The 21,077-nt window shown below is 30.5% G+C and overlaps 1 protein-coding gene across 16 annotated transcripts in view; it reads left to right on the top strand.

Moving 5' to 3' along the window:
* The window catches only part of LOC143047834 (CUGBP Elav-like family member 1), a 65,289-nt gene that overhangs the window by 37,796 nt on the left and 6,416 nt on the right, over nt 1-21,077 (top strand). For 3 of the 16 annotated variants that reach the window (XM_076221115.1, XM_076221122.1, XM_076221116.1), the window contains exons 8-17: nt 2,674-2,731; nt 4,301-4,372; nt 6,150-6,251; nt 9,173-9,235; nt 10,308-10,376; nt 12,604-12,633; nt 14,007-14,219; nt 16,142-16,216; nt 17,066-17,209; nt 18,175-18,315. In XM_076221115.1, the coding sequence (XP_076077230.1) occupies nt 2,674-2,731; nt 4,301-4,372; nt 6,150-6,251; nt 9,173-9,235; nt 10,308-10,376; nt 12,604-12,633; nt 14,007-14,219; nt 16,142-16,216; nt 17,066-17,209; nt 18,175-18,302 (954 nt within the window). In that variant the 3' untranslated portion in view covers nt 18,303-18,315. The remainder of the gene's footprint in view (nt 1-2,673; nt 2,732-4,300; nt 4,373-6,149; nt 6,252-9,172; nt 9,236-10,307; nt 10,377-12,603; nt 12,634-14,006; nt 14,220-16,141; nt 16,217-17,065; nt 17,210-18,174; nt 18,316-21,077) is intronic. The other 13 variants (XM_076221124.1, XM_076221131.1, XM_076221118.1 and 10 more) reach the window with 12 other exon arrangements.

Raw genomic sequence — 21,077 nt, forward strand, 5'->3', positions numbered from 1 at the left:
CTGTGTATAAAACAAATTTTGAAATATCTTTCAATTACATCATTATCCTGAACGCATATCTTTTTTCTCTCTTTTATTTCATCTATGACCTTCTGTCTTTGTAATGTGATAAAAGAATAATGTCCAAAGTTTCCAGTTCTGGATAAACAGGTTATAAATTTCATATTTGTTAAAATAAAAAAAGTTTGTCTGATGTCTTTATAAAATATTCATGGTAAATTTGATCTTTTTGAAAAAACAATCTAAATGAAACCTGATGTTTTGAGTTATCTTGAGCTATTTCAATAAACTGTTCTTTAATCAATAAATGAAGAAAAAACAACTTACTGAAAATACATAAACTATCTTCACCTATTGAAGCTGAATTACGCTACTTATAAAAACTTGATACTAGCTCTAATCCTGATATATTATCAAAAAAATTCCTATTTATTTTATGTAAAGACGGCTGGCAAATTGCTATAAATCTTCTACGTATTACATAATTTGTTAGGGAAACTAGTTTCTCGCACACCTTAAAATCATTTTATTTGCAATAAAATCGTCTTCTTTCACTCCTTTCCTTGTTTTTTTTCTGCCAATTTATGCAAGATTTATTCCATAAGTTTAACAAGTTCAAATGTAAAACCACAACCACAGTGAATCATAAAAGATTCTTATGAGCTTTGAGTCGCTGCCACCAAATATGTTGATGAATAAATCGGAGATAAAATGTTAAGAATGATGTTTTTCTTAGTAATAATTAGCCGTTTCTTTCAAACTGACAGAGTAAGAGTCCTTTGATGTTCAAAGGGAAAAAATGGAGTTTCGTGTTTAATGGGCACCAATTACTTAAATTGGGTAGGCTTTACAAGTGGATTATGCAATGAAAGCTAATAAAATGATGATATGTTTCTTGGCATGTTTTTGATTTCTGGAGCATTGAATGTAACTGACAAAAGTTTTTGAAGATGAGTTCAAAGGAAGCAAAGGGGTTGCCATAAATTTACTGTATCACTCTGAAATTATGAAAACGATGGCACTGATGTAAATAAAATGACTTCTACAAAAAAGTGATATTTTTAGCAATCCAGGCAAAATTTGCAATCATTGCCTATCTGTCTATTTGGAGTTGTTGCTTACACATTTTAAGTAGTGAGGTTTTGGAGATTTCAGATTTAGATGAATTCTAATTATAATTGACTACCTATTTAAAATACTAAATTTACAAACGTCTACTTCAAACCATAAGTTCAAATTCCCAAATGAAAAGAAATACTTCTGCTGATTAAGAAACCTCAACTTAAGTGTTTTCATTGTCCCTTGTATTATCAAGAAAATTGTTGAATTGGAAGTTCATTGGTACTTACCTGGAGTCTTGTGTCCTAATTTGTTTATGGACAAGAAAGGGTTTAAGTTTTACTGTAGCTTCACTGTAAAGAACTACTTTCCTGTCGATATGTGCTTTGAAATCATTCATAAACGAATTCAATGCATATCTGTATTAAATGTGGGATATTCTTTAAATTATTTTTAAACATCTGATTCCTCAGTACAGCTGTTAGTTTAATAGTTAAAGATGTTTATTTTATTGGATAAATACATTGTAACTGAAATAAAGATAATAAAATAGACAATTATTGCTGTTTCTCTAATTTACATGTTGTAACCTTGATAGTTCAGTCAGTTTAATAGTAAATAGAAGGAAGAAAAAGAGATAGGCAGAACTCATTAAGTTATCAAGAGTATTTTAATAGATTTTTTTTTCAAACCTCAAACAAATGCTCATGGCAATTTTGTAGAAGAATGTCTGATATTCCATTTGTCTATTAATTTGACAAACCATTCAGCTAATACTGGGCAGCTATTTAGGCTTAGGACAGACCAACTTATTCAATATCAAGAGTACACAGGAATGGTTGATAATTAAAGAAAACAAAACCTAATAGCATTCAACATCTAAATAAGTAGGTGAAAATCTATGTTCTTGCTAGGGTGCATATATAAGATGTGATGACCTAAGGGGTTAAGTTTTCTAACAAAAGACCAATTTGGCAAAACATACAGTGATTGGGTATAAATTAACAATGTCAAGGCCAAAAGTTAAAATAAATTCAAGCAATTTCATAATTAGTTGCAGATGGTTAATAATAATTTAAAAATCGTAAGAAATTTATGGTAATGTTTTTATATTTTGTGATAATTAACTATTTGTTTACTCTTGGTAATAAATAAAGTATTACTTGCAATACTTGAGAATTATACAGCTGCTGTAAAATGGTAGGAACTCCTGGATCTAATGATGATATATCATTCACCCTTGTGTACATCAGTAAACAACTAACAACCAATAACAAAAAATTACTTTAGAAAAAAACAAAACTTTATTTAATTTCAAAGAATTATCGATTTTCTAGTATTATATAACAGCTAGCAGATGCAAGATTCTAAATTTAAACTTTATCATTTCAAAGCATTTTTATGACAGACTTTTTTTTTCACCACAGAAATCATAACAGAAATATAGAAAACTGGTTTGTTTCAAAACTTCAATAATAATATAATTATGTCATTGCTTAGAATAAAATGATGAATTATGTCCACAATGTAGCAAGATGATTAAACTTGCTTTGATGGGGCAGAATTTTGATCTAATAAACATGTAATTACAACTGATTTGATTGTTCTTTTCAGTTATTACAACAGGCAGCCGCAGCAGGGAACCTGGGAATGTTTAATTTAGGTAATATGGGTACGTAGACAATGCTAATTACCTTATTATCTTGTCTGTCTGTTTACAACCATGCCTTGTTGTGTTGACAAGGGTCAGTTAACTTCCGCCTAATGTTATGTAATATTTACACAACAGATACGGCAACAGGAAACACTGGTTACAAGTTAATAAGACAAATTTTAAGGAATTTTTATGATAATTTTAAGCAGAACTTGTATGTAAATAAATATAACTGGCACCTGTGAAAAGGAATTCTTTCAGAATCTTATTAACATTTTTCATCACGAAATAGTAGACCATATACACAGGAGAAATCTTTGATTTGCTGAAAAAACGGATGCACATATTGGAAGCGTCTTAAATGCATGAGCCTGTGCAATATTTTATGGTGGTATTTTTAGAGATTTCCATGTCTAGACTCTTAAAAAAGTAGTTCAATACTTATAGGTTAAAGTTATATTAGCTACATGTTCTGTGATTCACAACTTTATCATGTGACCTATCTTATGGCATCGTTAGTCGTTAAATTCTCATTTATATAACTACTAGAATGTGTCTCTTGTAATGTCAAAAGAATAGCAGCTATTTGAAGCTCATGTTGTCCTAATTTTAGCATGGCATACAACCAATTAATAACAGTGATTTAGACTTAACACTAGTTCTCTTTTTGAAACATCAAAGCATGATGATTTGTTTGTGTACAAATAATCACTAAATTCCAATTAACATTATTAAATGGCGTTTTTGTTTACAGCTAATTTCCTAATGCATGTTAAGCAAGACTTTGGTTAGCTTGCTTGCTTTGTTTGTATATATTGTACAATTGTAATTGGGATAACATTAAATCAAACTTAAATATAATATATACAGGTTAAAATATACCTATATATATTGTTTGAAGATGAAGATGTTAATTACAAAGCTTGAATTAAATCCATACAAACAGAGCAAGCAAACCTACCAAAGCTTTACTTTACAAGCATTAGGAAATAAGCTCTAAATCTTTTTTTATACGTACTGTAAGTTTCATTTTAAAACAATGGAAAACCATTATTTTGAACAAAATGTTAAAATGTAAACTATAACCGAAGGATCAACTGAATGAGATGATTTTTATATCAGAGAAGTCCAAAAATGCCACAAAATTAGCTTAAAAACGGCCAATTGCTGATCATTAGTACAAATGAATTAACTTGGACTTGTAATTTTATCACCTGTCTTTCATGAAGGTCAGCGTCATTATTACATTACCCTTGCATCTATATGTTATTCTTGTGACTGATCTGCACCGAAAACTGTCAGATCATTTAGGTTCAAAGATTTTTTATGGGGAGCTGATATACTTCGAAATAAGTTTCTGCACATTTGTTCCATTTTCAAAATTTTATGTACAGGATTATGAATGAGTCGAGTTGTTAAATGACTACTGTAAAATTTCTCTACCTTATTTATTTACCTATCAAAGGTGACACAGGGTTAAAATAAATTAGAAAAATGACTACTGTAAAAATTCTCTACCGTATTTGTTTACCTTTCAAAAGTCACACAGGGTTAAAAGAAAATATTTTTGTTTTCTCCTATTTACAGCAGGTGGTAATAATGGTCTGCAGCATCTATTACTGGCTCTTGCTGCAGCCGCGGCAGGAAATAACCAAGGAGGTATAATCTCCCCTTTCACATGCTCTTTTGCTTTTGTGTTTTGCCAGACAATAGTCTGTTTTTGTAGTGAACACTTATTTTTCAATGTATTTTTGTTGGGTATTTGTGATATTATATATCTTTACATTTCAACTTCAATATTGTAGTACGTTTTGGTTCTTTTTCTCTCTATAAACACCTTATGTTTTACTATTTTTTTCTCTTTGTGTTATTTTAATTCAATTATTGGTGTTATGTATCAGATAAAATTTAATCAGAAGGAAAGATGATTGTTGTCAAGTCATGTGTATGAAATGATAATTAAAGGTCCAGGTATATTACAGAACCTTTTTAGAATAAATTTCAGATCTACACAAGGCCAGAATAACAATAAGTTCTTTAAGTTTAGCCACACATCAAGGTCTCGGTCATTTCAGCTTCTAAAGGACCATTGTCCATCTGCTGTGACAAAAATTTTGTGCAATTTAATTTATAAGTTGTCCTAGCCACACAGTACTTCTAGCAATAATTGACGTCACTCAAAATAATATTTAATCATAACACTTTGTGTTGAAGACAGAAGTTTTTGTGAAATTTATACTTGTCCAAACAGTTATTATTGTGAAACATTTGAAGTTTGAATGACTGCTTTTAAAATTTTGAGTGTTTATTATTTATTTAACTAAATTTCTTTTAAGTGTGAACAATTCAATTTGTTCTATTAGATATATACATATTGTTATTAATAAGGACCTTTAAATTTTACTGTTGAAGTGAGCAAACACTTAGGTATTTAAACAAATATAGAAACATATCCAGGTAATAAAATTTACCATGGCCTAAGGGAAGTAACTCAATAGAAATCTGGAAAAATTTTGTGATATTTTTTTGAGCAATTTGAACAGGGTGTAAATTATAAGGTTCATAATTTTTCCATCCACCTTTAGGAAAACATGGTGGTTAAAATAGGCTTATGAATTCTAGAATAATGGTGCTACCATTTCTTGATATCTACATTTAGTCTATATTTTGCAAGAAGAGTCTAAAATTTTGTTCTATAAAAATAGGAAGTAAATTGAGGGATATTTGAAGGCACCCAAACCATTCAGACCATATTGTTAATGCATTCAATTGATCTTGAATTAACCACACAATACAATTTATGTGTTGTGCCTTCAAAGTTCCAATGATGTCCTTTTTCAAGAAAAAAAAGGTCTTAATGAAATATGTGCAAGGATCTCCAAATTTACAGCATGCAAGATGGAAACAGTTTTGATAATTTTGACTGAATTATACATGTATTAATTCAGACATTTTCTAGTTTTTCTTGAAAACTTCAATATAAATCTCTTAAACTATGGTGGTTTGGCACCCTGTCATTTATGAATAGATTTCAATCTTAGCTAATTGCAGAACTTGTAAAATTATATGGGATTAAATAAATACATATTTGATGTTTACCTATGTTAATGGAATCCAGCTAAATTGATACCACACAAATAAGAATGTATCAACGGTCTAACATGACTATTTTGAGCATTGTGAAGTAATTGTTAAATTGGAATGATAGTTGGATTTTGCATAAGCGAGTTATGAAAATAATCTTTTTTCTTAACTTAAAACAGCATGTTGAGTTATGGAAATTAATTTAATTAATTTTAAGTCAGTATTGCTGTTTTTTATACCCAGTTTTTTGCCATTTGAGTTTTTTGAAAAATATTTATTATATAATTGATATATATTTGACTAGAACTATAGAGCAAATTTTGATAGAGTTTACATTTTTTGGTTAATACAGGACTATTAGCTGCCCTTGCAGGGCTCCAGTTTAATGGTGGAAATTTATCCACCCCAAATTCACCCAGCGGATCAAATTGCTCCAATAACAACAGCAGTACAGGTACACCAGCATCTGTGTCGATTTTCAGCCGACTCTTTTAACATGAATTGCTCTTCAATGTACAATGCAGGGAAATTTGGATTTTGTTTGGATCTAATGTAATTTCTTTTTTTTAATATATCACATTCCTGCATTATCTAAAGGAAATGTCATGGATTTCATAGTATTAGAAATTCCCATCAACACGAGTATTGAACTGACCTGATAAAGTTATAAGGGGTCCATTAACATAGTGATGATATCAAAAGAAGTTTAAATGACGTGGAAATAATCTTGCATCCAGGGGACTGGAAGCTCCTGAACACAAAAATGAAACTTTGGTTGGTGTTTAGGGCTCTTCATGCCAGCATTACAGTCTACTATCTTGTCACGATAAAAGAACGAAAAAGGTTTTAATGTTAAAATCAATCAATTGGAAACATGGTAAATCGACCTTCACCAATATGCATGTTTGGCTGTGTCCAGCTTGTTTGTGAAATAGCAGCATACAATTCATTCAGTATTTCAATATTATGGTAGATTCTATACCTTTTATTCTAAATTCTCTTTAAAAGTAGGTCAAATTTTATGTAGTAAAGCTTTACCAAGATACCATATTTACTTCTCCTGTAAAATTTAAACCTTCACATTATCAGATTTTGTAAAGATGTGTCTATTATTGAAGACTTGTTGTTGATCTTTAGATGTCTTACGGTTATTTGCACTCTTGGACTGCTGACTGATTGTAAAATATCCAATTTATTTTATTTGTTTAATCTATACTAAAACAATTCATGCTTTGAGCTGAAGAGATTTTTTTTTTACTTGCATGCATCAAGCATTTTAAATGGATTGAAGAAGTAAAAGGTCAACATCTAATGACACCTGAGATTATAATTAGATAGAGAGAAAACTTAACTACACCGCCTTAGACTATAATAAGATAGAGAGAAAATTTAACTTCACCTGTCACTTAACAAAATTGAAGGAAACTTGCTGTGATGGTCATTAGATCACTTGGTTTATCTTTAAGTTGCTTTCCCTCTGAACTAATTGCTGATCAGATAAAGCCTATTGGAGAGACTACAGCTGATATTAAAACTGCTAGTATAACGAATAATTGATTTGAAATAAGCATACTATTTTGTATGCACAATATTTAGTTTTCATATTGCCAAAACCTAAGAAATTTTGTACTAGAATACAGTTGAAGAGCAGTTAATGTTATTTTTGACTTTCCTGTTTATGTGGCAAGCCTGGCTGTTTATTTTCCTCTTGAAGTTTTTATTATTGCAGCATGTTTATCATATTGTATTCATTTTTATATCTTTGTCTCATTCATTTGCAAACAAGGGTTATCATAACCAGAACAAAATTCTCTTTTCTAACATTTTTTGTAATGGCTTTGCTTTCTTGTGTTAAAACTTGAAGGTTTTTATACTGTATTATATATAAATTTAGTTATTTCTCACAAAATTAACTACTGTATGTATATATATCATACTCTTGAATGTCATTAAAAGCCATAATCCATCTTTTTTCCCTGCACTAATAGATGCTATCTCTCAAATTTTCAAAGATATCATACTTATACTTATCTTCCAGAGAAGCCATTTGATTCAGTAAATATACCTTGCATTATTTTAGAAGCATTTCTGAGAAAGCCCATATCTAAAATAGCCCATATCTAAAATGTCATGGAAATTATGACGGATCATGGTTACTCTAAATATATTTTCTACAGAATATATTGATTTTAACTTTAAAAGTATTTATTAAAAATGTTTGCAGATGAATTTTATTTCACAAAATGTTTATATTTACTATAGGCCAAGAACACTTTCATCATAGTAAAGAGCCCTGTTTAATAGTTCAGTATAAGATTACAGGGGGTAATTCAGTTCCAAGAAATATTAAGGCTGGTTACATTTTACTTTTGATGCTTATGATATTGGGAAAAGAACAAAAATGTCTGGATACATGTACTACTTTTTACACAATCATAGGAACTAAATTTACCCTGTTTTCTTGGAAATTGGACAGATGTTTCTCATGGTTTTAGAAAGTTGAAACCATGCCATTTGATGTGATTAGAGTAAATGAAACAATGTACAGATAAATCTTCTATTCATGATTGACCTGTTTTTAAAATGTTTGAAAACAGGCATTCCCTGAATTACATTGTGTATCAGCAAAAATATTTTTCATAGTCAAAATTTGTCATTTAATTATTAAAACTTTTAAACAGGGCTCTTAGCAGTATTTTCAGCAGTTTTTTGAATGTATGAATGCAGCATGAATTTTTTATTTGCATCATGTTTTTGGCTTTGTTTTATTCTTGACGTTTTATTTTGAATGCATATAACAGAAGCAAATGGCCACATTTGTTTTAGAGCTACAGAGATTTGCTTTTGTTGTTGTTTATTATTTTTTGTTTACACCAGTTATAATTTGCATGTCCAGTTCAGCCTATTTTTATATTGTCAGATTATCACAGCTTCTTTTCACTAATATGCGTATATTACACTTTGTTTTGTACTGTTTATGTTAAATAATTGGTGTCTTCATATTTACACCCAATGTTTTCTTTACTTTTGAATTTCTTGTTATCTTCTTTTTATTTTACTTGGTTTCCTTCTTTTTCCTAGTGGAACTGCCTTAATTTTGTAAATTTTGGGAAACTTTGGATTTTTTCTAATTAGGCTCCAACAATATTTATGACTAGCCAATAATAGCATGTGAATATTTTTTTTAAAACAAAGGACTAAAAAATTGGAATTGTTTTCAAATTTTATGATTCTTGGAATTTTATTTAAAATCTTTATAACTAATTTTTGTGATTTTTTAATGGACATTTTTTTCTCCTCAATGTTTTGCGTAGATCTATAAAAAAAGAATAAAAGAATAAGAATAATTAAACAATTTGTTGCTTTATTTTACAGGAGAAGTTGCCAGTCTACAGAACTTGCAGGGTCTGATGGCTTTAGCCAATGCTAACAATCCAGGTACATATTTATAAGATGGGGTCCTCGGTAGCTGAGTGCTTTTAAGTATTTTATCTACTGTATCACTAAAATTTATAATGGAAATAGGCAATATGTCAAAGAAACAACAACCCAACCAAAGAGCTGACAACAGTTGAATGCCACCAATGCGTCTTCCACACAGCGAGAAAATCCTACTCCTGAAGGTGGTCCTCAGCTGGCCCCTAAATAATATTGTGTACTAGTTCAGTGGAAACCTATGTCACTCTAAACACAATAAACTCTAAAACATATAATAAATGAACTCATACTAAAAAAACATACAAGAGTAACAATGGCCAGAGGCTCCTGACTAGGGACAGACACAACTAGCCTCTCGATACTTGAGTTTGTAAACTTAAACCTTACATGTACTGGTACAAGTAGTAGGTGAAAAGGTTTGATTTCAATCTTAATTTACTATAATTACTCATTTTCCTGCTGATAGTTGGTGGTTCTCTATGGTCACTCCTTCCACTAATAACAGCTGGCCTCCATGATGTAGGCAATAGTGATAGAAGTGGTGTCTAACACAACAATCAATCAATGTATTATAAGATGTACCTTCAAATGGTATCAATGATATGACACTAAAAAAAACATTTAAGCCTTCCTAATGCGTCATCTTCTACAAAAGAAAATTACAGAGGTGCTGGAAAATATTTTTTCAAATGAATTATACCTACTGTAACACATTAATCTTTATTATACAGGTACACAAATTATTTTGCTTGTGCACCTCTGTAATTTTCTTCCATAGAATAGGAAGCATTATGAAGACTGAGCATCAATTAGGCATTACCAAGTAACATTGCGTCAAAACTAGATTCAAATGTTACCATAAGGTATACAAATACAAGCAGGTACACAAACTAGATATGAAGTTTAGCATTATCAGAATATAACTTATTTTCAATGTTTTGTGGCTTAAAATGTTTAACATAATTTACAAGGTCATAGTTGAATTTCTGAATTATTCCATAGAATAATCAAATCTTTAAAGGCTTTATAACTAAGACAAGTTATATTAATTTTTAATTTTGTACAATTTCAGGTGCTTTGAATGCATTAGGTATACAGAGCCTGTCAGGATTGAGTGGTAATGGTATGTCTAATAGCACAGGTGAGTTTATGCTCTTTATGTTTATACAAGAGATGTGTCAACTTATCTGTTTTTCTGTCCTTTTCAAGTGTCATGCATTTATAAAGTTGTTGTAGCATAGGGCAGCCTTTCATTTTTTCGCTCGCCTGGCCCAAAATGATTATATATACCACTTCTTTAATGTTGGATCTTCCTGAATATGCATGAAATACTTGCCACTGAATGTTGAGCTACCAACAACCAGCCAGATTAATGATGCAGAGTGGCATAAGTTGAAAAGGCAATACGAATCAGTTAGGCATCACAGGATATTTACAGCCTTTAGTTTATAAGGTATTCTCCAAATTTGGAAGATGGCCTTAGATGCAAAGTGGTCTAAGTAGTTCTACTACTGTAATCTCTAGCCAGTCAACACTGAGGTTGCGAGTTAGAACCCAGCTTGTGCAAGTGCACTCGACTCCAATGTTAATTGTCAGGATTGTCAGTTTTCCTATCAAAGGTCAGTGATTTTCTCTGGCCTTCCTGCTTACTCCACCAATAAAAACTTACTACCACTTAATAGCCCAAAAGGGGTGCTTAAACGTGGCATTAAAACAAAAAAAAAAATCAAATTTATAACAAATGAATACAGATTGTTTAATCAGAATGATAAAAAATGGGGGCCATTATTTGGACGTTGACTTACTTATTAAGTGGCAGTGTTGGGTATATAACTTTACTCTCCAAAGGTTCTTTATTTTCATTTACTGTCATCCGGTATCAGTTGGAGCAGGCAGCACACTAAGATTTAGCAAGACTTAGTCTTGCCAACAACGAAGTCATTAAGTAGAAAGGCTGGTATGCTGTTAATGATAATTAAGTCCTCTGAAAGAGAGGCACAAATAAGAATTCATACTTTCAAAATAACCTACAGGCGAGATAAATCTCATCAGTTTGATAAACTGGTCGCTTCAAAAAGGTCTTATAAGGATATTTTTGTCTCAGAAGGTAAACTAGTGCAAAAGGGAAAAAACTAAAATTGATCATCTTAATAATTGGAGTTGGATAATGGTTTTATAATCAGTGTAATATATTTCATTTTAACTTTGAACTTGCATATTTGTCATGAATGACCTAAAAAAGATACTTTTATTTATCACTAACACAAGATTTACTTTTAAAGATGAACAAATAAAATATATAAGAGCATATTAACTAACTCATGACTCAATACAGTGATTATCTAAAACAAAATTATTAGCATCATTTAGCTTTAAAAGAGAGATCATTGATCATCTAAGATAATCCTTACAACGGAAGCCATAAATTGTATAATATGTCAAATTTAACAAAAACGGTATTGATTGAAAAGTATTGTTCTTTAATGTTAGGTATTAACAATAGAGGAAACAACTTAGGTGAGATAGCTAAATATAGTAGCTCCGTAGTCTATATTGTAATATGTTGTCATGGTAACATAAAAAGAGATTTTGCTGAAAGTAAGGATTTTAAGTGCAAAGTTATTAGATATGATCTAATATGTTATAGAATAAACTGGTATTTCATGTAAAACATAGAACTTGTGATTGCTGGATAATTAAAATCAAGTAGTATAAAAAAAAAAAAATGACTAAGCTATGTTCCAAATTTTGAAAATGTTTGTTTGTTTGGCATTGTGCATTGTTTTGGTGTAGTTCCGTGTAGTTATCTTAATCCAGGTATTTGATTTTGCATCAACTTTAAGGATTTTTACCAAAGATTTTCTACTGAAAAGGAATAAAGCATGCTTTTGTAATGGGATTATTTTTTGACCCACAAGTGGGGAAAGGACACCAGATTATAATGAACACTATTTCTAATAAGTGTGTCATGATAAACATTAGCTACATTTTTTCAAGCTTTTTACTTTAGAAGAATTATAATTGAATTATAAACAAAAATATTTTGGTGAAATTTCTATGGCTGTAAATGAAATATGAAACAATTAAAAGAAGTGGTTAATTTTACATACAAGATTGTTGGATTTAGAAATAATGCCAATTATAATATTCCTGAATGTGTGAAGTCTGAAAGATGAGATCAACTACAAAAAAATTAAAAAAAAATGTAAAGAAGGTCAAAATTCACTTATGTATTGAAAGGTTGGGTTCTATGGACTTCTGCTCCCTTCTATAGATAGATTTTGAGGCCATTAAATTATTCTTAAATTGTACTTGAGAGAGCAAGTACAGTTAATTTGATTATGATAAACATTCACTTTCCTATCTAGCTTTTGGACACAGACCAAATGGAAATATAGGTGAGACTTGGCTTGAGGTTTAATTAAATAATAAAAACCAGCACTTAACATTGGTATTTTACACTCCTGTTTTGACAATTTCACTTGTTTCATACACTGCATATTGCTTTTAACTGGTACCTAATGGATCGCCCATTGCAACAGTGCAATAACTTGACTGGTTTCCAGTTAACTGCACCACAGGTTAAATTGAAACTGGATCCTTGTTGCATTATTTTGTTGTTGGAGTGAATGATACAAAAAGATGCCAGTTAGCTGCAGTATTTAATTACATTGTTCTTCTTGAAACGTTGTTATTTGTAAAATTTGAAAACTGAAATCACAAGTAGTTTAATTACTTTCGTATGTAATTTAAGAATAGAAAAGTGTATTACAATTTGCAGTGACACATTTGGGTAGAGATATTATTGCTTGATTTTATTTATTTTTTGGCTGTTGTCTGCTCTTTGGTCCGGTTGATACCAACACTGTTTACCGAACACTTGTATGATTTTACACATGATAGCCAAGTTGAAAATTTTCGTCACATTTTTCTCAGGAACTACAATACAAGGATTTCTGAAATTTGGTTTCAGGGTTTATATAAGTCAGCTATACCGTGTGATGCGTTTTCAGATTCATCACTTGACAACTTCCTGTTTACCGAACACTTGTATGATTTTACACATGATAGCCAAGTTGAAAATTTTCGTCACAATTTTCTCAGGAACGACAATACAAGGATTTCTGAAATTGGGTTTCAGGGTTTATATAAGTCAGCTATACCGTGTGATGCGTTTTCAGATTCATCACTTGACAACTTCCTGTTTACCGAACACTTGTATGATTTTACCCAAAATAACCAAGTTAAAAATTTTGTCACAATTTTCTCAGGAACAACAATACAAGGATTTCTGAAATTTGGTTTCAAGGTTTATATAAGTCAGCTATACCGTGTGATGTGTTTTCAGAGTCATCACTCAATAACTTCCTGTTTACCGAACACGTGCATATTTTTACACTATTAATATTATCCACTTGCGGCGGGGGTATCATCAGTGAGCAGTAGCTCGCAGTTTCACTTGTTTATATATATTTTTTTGTTACAAAGATTTAAATTTTTGAAGAGGTACAATTATGACTTAAAATTGAATCAAATTTTCTTAACTCCTTTAAATTATGGGCATTATTTCATGATTTTTATAATAATTTTGCTGTACCGAAATTTCAGGAATTAGATTAAAAACTTCATGTTTGATACTGTATTATTTAGTTTGAAATGCCATAGATTGATTGGAAAAGAAATGTTGGGATTGAACTCGGTGAAAATGTGAACATCAATATGTAAATTTCATTAAAAATTATTATTATTTTCTAATTTTTTTTTTTTGCAGGATCATTGACAGGTACTACTACAACATCATCATTGCCTGGCCTTGCCGCTAATTTACAGAGTCTGGGCAACAACAACATTAGTGCTACACATTTACAGAATGCTGTTAATGGCCTTGGTTCCACAAACCATTCAGGGATGGATACCATTAGCCAGGCTTACACAGGGATACAACAATATGCAGGTTTGTGTGGTTTACTCAGCCCAGGTAAAGGTTCGTTCATTTTACCGTCAATTTCTCAGGTGTGACGGCTATAGGTGTTGCTTATCATATAGTAACTATGCTACCATTCTGCACATGAGTCTAACCAATTATTTTTTTGTCAGCTATTGCTGTTTGAAGTAAGTGGCATGATTAAATCTATTCTACTTTTTAATAGACCATAGGAACAAAGGATTTTACAATTCTGATATAAAAATAATTGGTTACTCATCAAATATTTTGTTTTGTCACTTTCAAGGTGAGAGATGTTATTGTTTGCTAGGAAGATATACAGTTTGCACTAACATTGAATTTAGAGAAGGAGTCATATTGAGATGCAACACTTACACTGAATTTAAAATAAAGGTCATATATATTGAGATACAACACTTACACTGAATTTAAAATAAAGGTCATATATATTGAGATACAACACTTACACTGAATTTAAAATAAAGGTCATATATATTGAGATACAACACTTACACTGAATTTAAAATAAAGGTCATATATATTGAGATACAACACTTACACTGAATTTAAAATAAAGGTCATATATATTGAGATACAACACTTACACGGAATTTAAAATAAAGGTCATATATATTGAGATGCAACACTTACACTGAATTTAAAATAAAGGTCATATATATTGAGATACAACACTTACACTGAATTTAATATAAAGGTCATATATATTGAGATGCAACACTTACACTGAATTTAAAATAAAGGTCATATATATTGAGATACAACACTTACACTGAATTTAAAATAAAGGTCATATATATTGAGATACAACACTTACACTGAATTTAAAATAAAGGTCATATATATTGAGATACAACACTTACACTGAATTTAAAATAAAGGTCATATATATTGAGATACAACACTTACACTGAATTTAAAATAAAGGTCATATATATTGAGATACAACACTAACACTGAATTAGAATTAGAGGTCACAGATGTGAAACTCAAGGTTGAAAGAAATAATTCTGTTTTCTCAAGAAAATCATGAGCTGCATCAGATAGACCTTATGCAAGTGCACATAAACATGTACATGCACAAGACTTTGATTGAATTTGGAACTTTCAAATACGAAATTAAAGATGAATTTTGGTCTGTTTGTAGGATTTTTATAACAACTTTATTTTCAAACTGATACTATTTTTGAGATTTTTTCAACATGATTTTGGTTTACAGATGTATTAATATTTATATTTTTACAGTCAATTTGTATCACACCCAGCTAATATTAAACACACATCTTTCTGAACATCCTTAGAAGAGATGATGTTTTAAGGCATTGTAAACCAGGTTTAATCCACTATATTCTTCAAAAGGAAATGCCTGTACAAATTGAGGAATGTGGCAGTTTGTTTTGTTTGATGTGTTTTAGCTTTAGATTTTGCCTCTGACAAAGGTCTTTCTGTTTTAAACTTTCTTTGTCCTTGGAAATGATAAAGATAAGTTATAATGTATAGCTTTTAACACCAGTCATTATTAAACTTAAACAGAAGATATTTATATATTTGTATTTATCACTATAAATATTTATGTATGCTTTATATTCTTAATCATAATAATGAGCAGTATGAATATCATGTGATCATAACAGGTAAAATCTATATATTGTCTGTGTACAGTGTTTCTCATATAAATGTCTAAACAAGACTTGCATCCAAAATCTTTAGAATTGAAAAAAAAAAGGTATAGATTAAATAGAAGAGACTAAAACATGTGTAAAATTTAAAAAGAAACATTCTCCTAAATTCTGTTTTATGTTTAGGTACTGAATAAAACTGTTTTCTGCTCTATGTTTGGGTTGTTGTCTCTTTGACACATTCCCCATTTCCTTTCTCTATTTTATGCAGTTATATCAAAGTGTGATCAGATGTATTAACAGACTTATTTTCTCTTTTTACAGCAGCTTTCCCAAATTCATTTAATACAACAACAGCACAGATCCAACAGAATTCTGCAGCTGGTAAACAATCAGAGGGTAAGGGCTGTTCCATTAAAACATACATTGGGGTTATGGGCTGTTCCATTGAAACATATGTATGAGACCTATGTAGGCAACTTTCATTGTCCCCATAGGTTGGGTGCGAAATATGTTACATCTAAGTGTATGCTGTTTTTCAAGGCTTCTGTGGGTGGTTACTATTAATTTGAAAGGACCATGTATGTTTTAATGGAACAGCCCTAAGTGAAATACTGTAAAAGCAAACATTTGCTGTTGGCTTGCATTTTTATTTCTCAGACTTATACTTCATACAAAACTGGTGTATCTGTCTCATATTTGGTCAGCATCGTCAGGTCTGTCACCACCTGTTTTCCAAACACTACCAAATCTATTTCAAACGTAAATCCAAATGTTTTTAACCCTACAGAAATTATAATTTCTAGAGTAGGTGCTTATTAGTAGTTGCTTTCTTCTACCTCATTTGGTCTCTGGAAGAGAGTTGTCTCGTTGGCAATCATGCTATATTACTTATTTTTATAAAGCCTGTAATTTTGAGATTTGTTTGGATAGCAATCCACAGTAGTAGCTATACATATTTAATGATAAAATGACACCCCCAAAAGTTCTATTGGAACAGCATATTTTACTATAGACAGATGATGAATCTATCAATCAAGGGCCTATGAAGGGCATTGCTGTATTTATAGAATTATAATTGCTTTTAAAAAACAATAAGTCATGAAAACATTAATTTTAAGTTGACTTATTGACAAAAAAAAACAACATAGAAAAATCTTGTATTATATGGTACCAAATGTTTAGATGGTAGAATTTTAAGTAAAAATTGTGTTTAAACTGGTATTTAAGTTTGTGTTATATTTGCAGGACCTGAAGGAGCCAACTTATTCATCTATCATTTACCACAAGAATTTACAGACAGTGATTTAATACAAACATTTTCTCCTTTTGGGAGTGTAATCTCTGCTAAAGTGTTTATTGATAAACAGACAAATCTCAGCAAATGTTTTGGTAAAGATTTATTTATAAACCATATTTCATGGAGTATTCTATGACATTGGATAAAAAAACGAAAACAATGCTTTATTCTTTTGTCCTAGCACTTTTTCTGGATTAAACTTTATAAGGAACCTTCAAATCAAAGCATTTGAAGTGCTATATAACCCTTATAGGAAATAGAAGTAAAAGTCAAATCCATCTGATGTCAACTTTGCCTGAGGGAGTTTCTGAATTTATTACTGTAACTGAGAAATATGACCAAATTCTGCAGTGCAAAATTTGTCGTGTTGAGTGGTCTCAAAATACAAATTTTAGTTTTGATACCAGGCCATTTTGATGTGTACAGAATGATGAGATAAGTGGGATGTCTTATTTTTATGCCCCACCTACAATAGTAGAAGGTCATTATGTTTTCTGGTCTTTGCCTCCGTTCATCTGTCTGTCTGTCCTTATGTCCCGCTTCAGGTTAAAGTTTTTGGTCAAGGAAGTTTTTAATGAAATAGAAGTCCAATCAACTTGAAACTTAGTACACATGTGCCCTATAATATGATCTTTCTAATTTTAATGCCAAATTAGAGTTTTGACCCCAATTTCATGGTTATCTGAGCATAGAAAATAATAGTTCAAATTTCAGGTTAAAGTTTTTGGTGAAGTTGAAGTCCAATCAACTTGAAACTTAATATACATGTTCCCAATGATATGATCTTTCTAATTAAAGTGCCAAATTAGAGTTTTTACCCTGATTTCACAGTCTACTAAAAATAGAAAATGATAGTGTGAGTTGGGCATCGGTGTACTATGGACACATTCTTGTTGATTACTGAGCTTTATAGCTGGTATTGAGGCACTTGTGTATAACATCTACATGTTTTCTGAATTAATATGATTAACAAAATATCTGATAAAATTTGATCTGTAATAATTTACATGAAGATGCAAAAACTTTTGACCTGCTATAAGAACCTTTATTTTTTTAGGATTTGTTAGTTATGATAACGCAGTCTCAGCTCAGGCTGCCATACAAGCCATGAATGGTTTCCAGATTGGAATGAAAAGGCTGAAGGTTCAGTTAAAACGCCCAAAAAATGATGGCAAGCCTTACTGATATAGGCAACAATGTAAGTGTTCAAACATACACACAAGACTGCATCTCAGGTTGGCATGATCAATTTCATATAACCTGCTTTTGAAGACGAAAATATGGTTTTGAAATAGTCATTATGTAAGGCATGGACCTATTACAAGGTTAAGCCAATTTAATCTTTGGATAATACTCTTTCAAGGGCAATAGTGTTGAAAACAAGGTAAAAAGAAAGACAAAATATACCAAAGGGACATTGAAGGGAACATTTCACTAAAGTGAATAGCTAGTTTACAGTTCTAATAATGCATTTAGGCATGAATGATGGAGAATAAAAGTTCATCACCAAAAAGAAAGATTTTTTTCTTCAAAATTACAGCATATTGTAATAAATTTTGCATACAGTGAAGTAATGTTTTGGCCTTTTATATCAAAATTCTAAATCCAATAATAAAAAATCAAATTGGCTTAGCCTTAGCAGGTAAGTTGCTGGAAGTAGCATTTCTGAATGACAAAAATATATGACCTTTAAATTGTACTGTGTTTATGCTTTTACAAGAAGAACAAGAAGATTGTATTCCAGCTCAAACAAGGAATAGACCGAATGTTATATGTTGTTGATTTGTCTTTACATTCATTGTTGTTTCTTGGATTTTTCTGTTAAAACAGTCAAGAAATTAAAAGAAAAGATGTTAGAAAAATTATATTATAAGAAGAAAATCACAGATGCAACATTAAGCAACAACATTCAATTGATATAATCAATTATAATTTAAAGGATTAAACTGCAGGATATATTCCTTGATTTTTCCTTGTTTTGTAAGAGGGCTGATCCATTATAACTTTATAGCACCCAGAAAAGGCACTTTAAAAAGGGTTTACCATTGGTAGAGGCAATTTATAATTTTTCTTGCATTTTCAATGTTACAAAAAAGTCCTGAAAGAAGTTGAGATTTCTAAGTGAATTCTCAAGGTTCTATGTATGTTATATATGGATCTGCCTTAAAAGTTCTCGGCATAGTTGTGTATTTTTCTCAATGATTTTCATTTTAATTTCTTAGGAGATTTATTATGCGAAATATTTTGTCCAGTAGATTTTTTTCGTTATCAGAAATTTTTATATCTGTCTGTTTCACAGTATTTTTATTTTGAGGGAATATTTCACTTTATCCTGAAAGCCACGGATTTGCAATTGGTGAAATTAATTAAGAATGGAAATCGTTGAATAATTTATTACAGGCGTACATAAGGAATGCATTGAATATGAGTTTGACAAACTATTATATTATTTAGTACACAAAATAAACTATTCACAATCGTTATCCTTATGTTATGTGGAATTTGATAAATCGTGTGCATTTAGGCAATGAAGATGCATGAAATATTCGTGTATTCATGTGTACATGTTGTGGTGTGAATTATATGTTTATGTGTCAGCTAGGAATGATTTCTGCTTTACGTTTCTCAAGCATTCTGTTTAATGTCAGCACTCAGCATCTGCACTGTCACTTTGCTTTTAAGCTCACCTGGACCAAGGTCCAGGAAAAGCTATTTCTATCATTTAGCATAGATTCTCTCTTGTAAACTTCTTACATCTTTATATCTTTTACTGACAAGATCAATTTAAACTAAACTGGGAATGAATAACAAAGTTAAGGACCTTGATGAAAAGACATTATTACAAAATGGTAAGGGTGATAGACCAGTTAGAGACAAAATAAATGATATTGCTGGGGCCTAGGAATTTGAAAATCACCCTGTACAAATGCAGCAAATAAAATTTGGTATAAAATAGTAGTCTGTCAGAATAGTAATGATACATTTCGATTTAAATCTATATTTCTCACATAAAAGGCAAAACTGCAAAAGCTGTCTTATTCCAAGATCTGATCACTAAATATGTGTATTAGTCAATCTGAAACAAATGAATTAATAGAGATTTTTGGGTGATGTCAATTAGACAGCAACCCAAGAAAGAATCTAATAAATTCCTATCAAAAAGACATAGATGTCAAAAGTAAAATCTGCAACAAGTGATAATTCCTCAGACAGATTACTATTAAATGTGATAGAACCAACTTAAACTGAAAGGTCAAAAATGAGGTCTGTCATACCTTCTCTTTATAGTAGATAGATAATAAGATGTAACACGAAGTTGTAGTTCTAGTTGTGACAAATGCAATTATGTTGTACAATTTTTTAAGGGAATTCAGTTGTCATACCATTTTGTTTCTATTTACTTTGCATTGTGAACTAGTATTCTGTGAGAATTGTTCCTGCTGAAATTGAGAAGAATTTTAAAAGTGTATTTATTCATGCCACAACTAGAAACTTTTGACAAGACCCAAACCAAATAAAGAGAACTTTTATTGCTGTTGTTCATTCTTGTACTGGAACCTTTTACTTGTGGCTAAAGCTCACACCCCATAGCAAGATAAAAAAAATTAAAAAAAGCTCATATTATCAATTTTAGTAGACTGTTAATTAAAAACATTTTATGTTTTTTAACTTTATAACTATGATGCAATCATGAAACCTTTGAAACAGGAAAAAAAATCAAAAAAACTAGAACTACACCTTGTGTGATAGAAATATTTATATATATATGTGGGAATGCTTGGAAACTGTATTTTGAGTAAGCCTAGTCAATTAAGTGCTGTTGGTTGCACAAGAACACAAAAAAGGGAGACTTTTTATTCCACTAAAAAAAATTAATAATGTGTGCATCTTATAAAATTTCAAATATAATTTTTTTACAATTGACGAACAGTAGTATATAAAAATTTGAAATACAGTTTT

The sequence above is a fragment of the Mytilus galloprovincialis genome, chromosome 10 (assembly GCF_965363235.1).
Source record: "Mytilus galloprovincialis chromosome 10, xbMytGall1.hap1.1, whole genome shotgun sequence".
In the NCBI taxonomy this organism is placed as follows: Eukaryota; Metazoa; Mollusca; class Bivalvia; order Mytilida; family Mytilidae; genus Mytilus; species Mytilus galloprovincialis.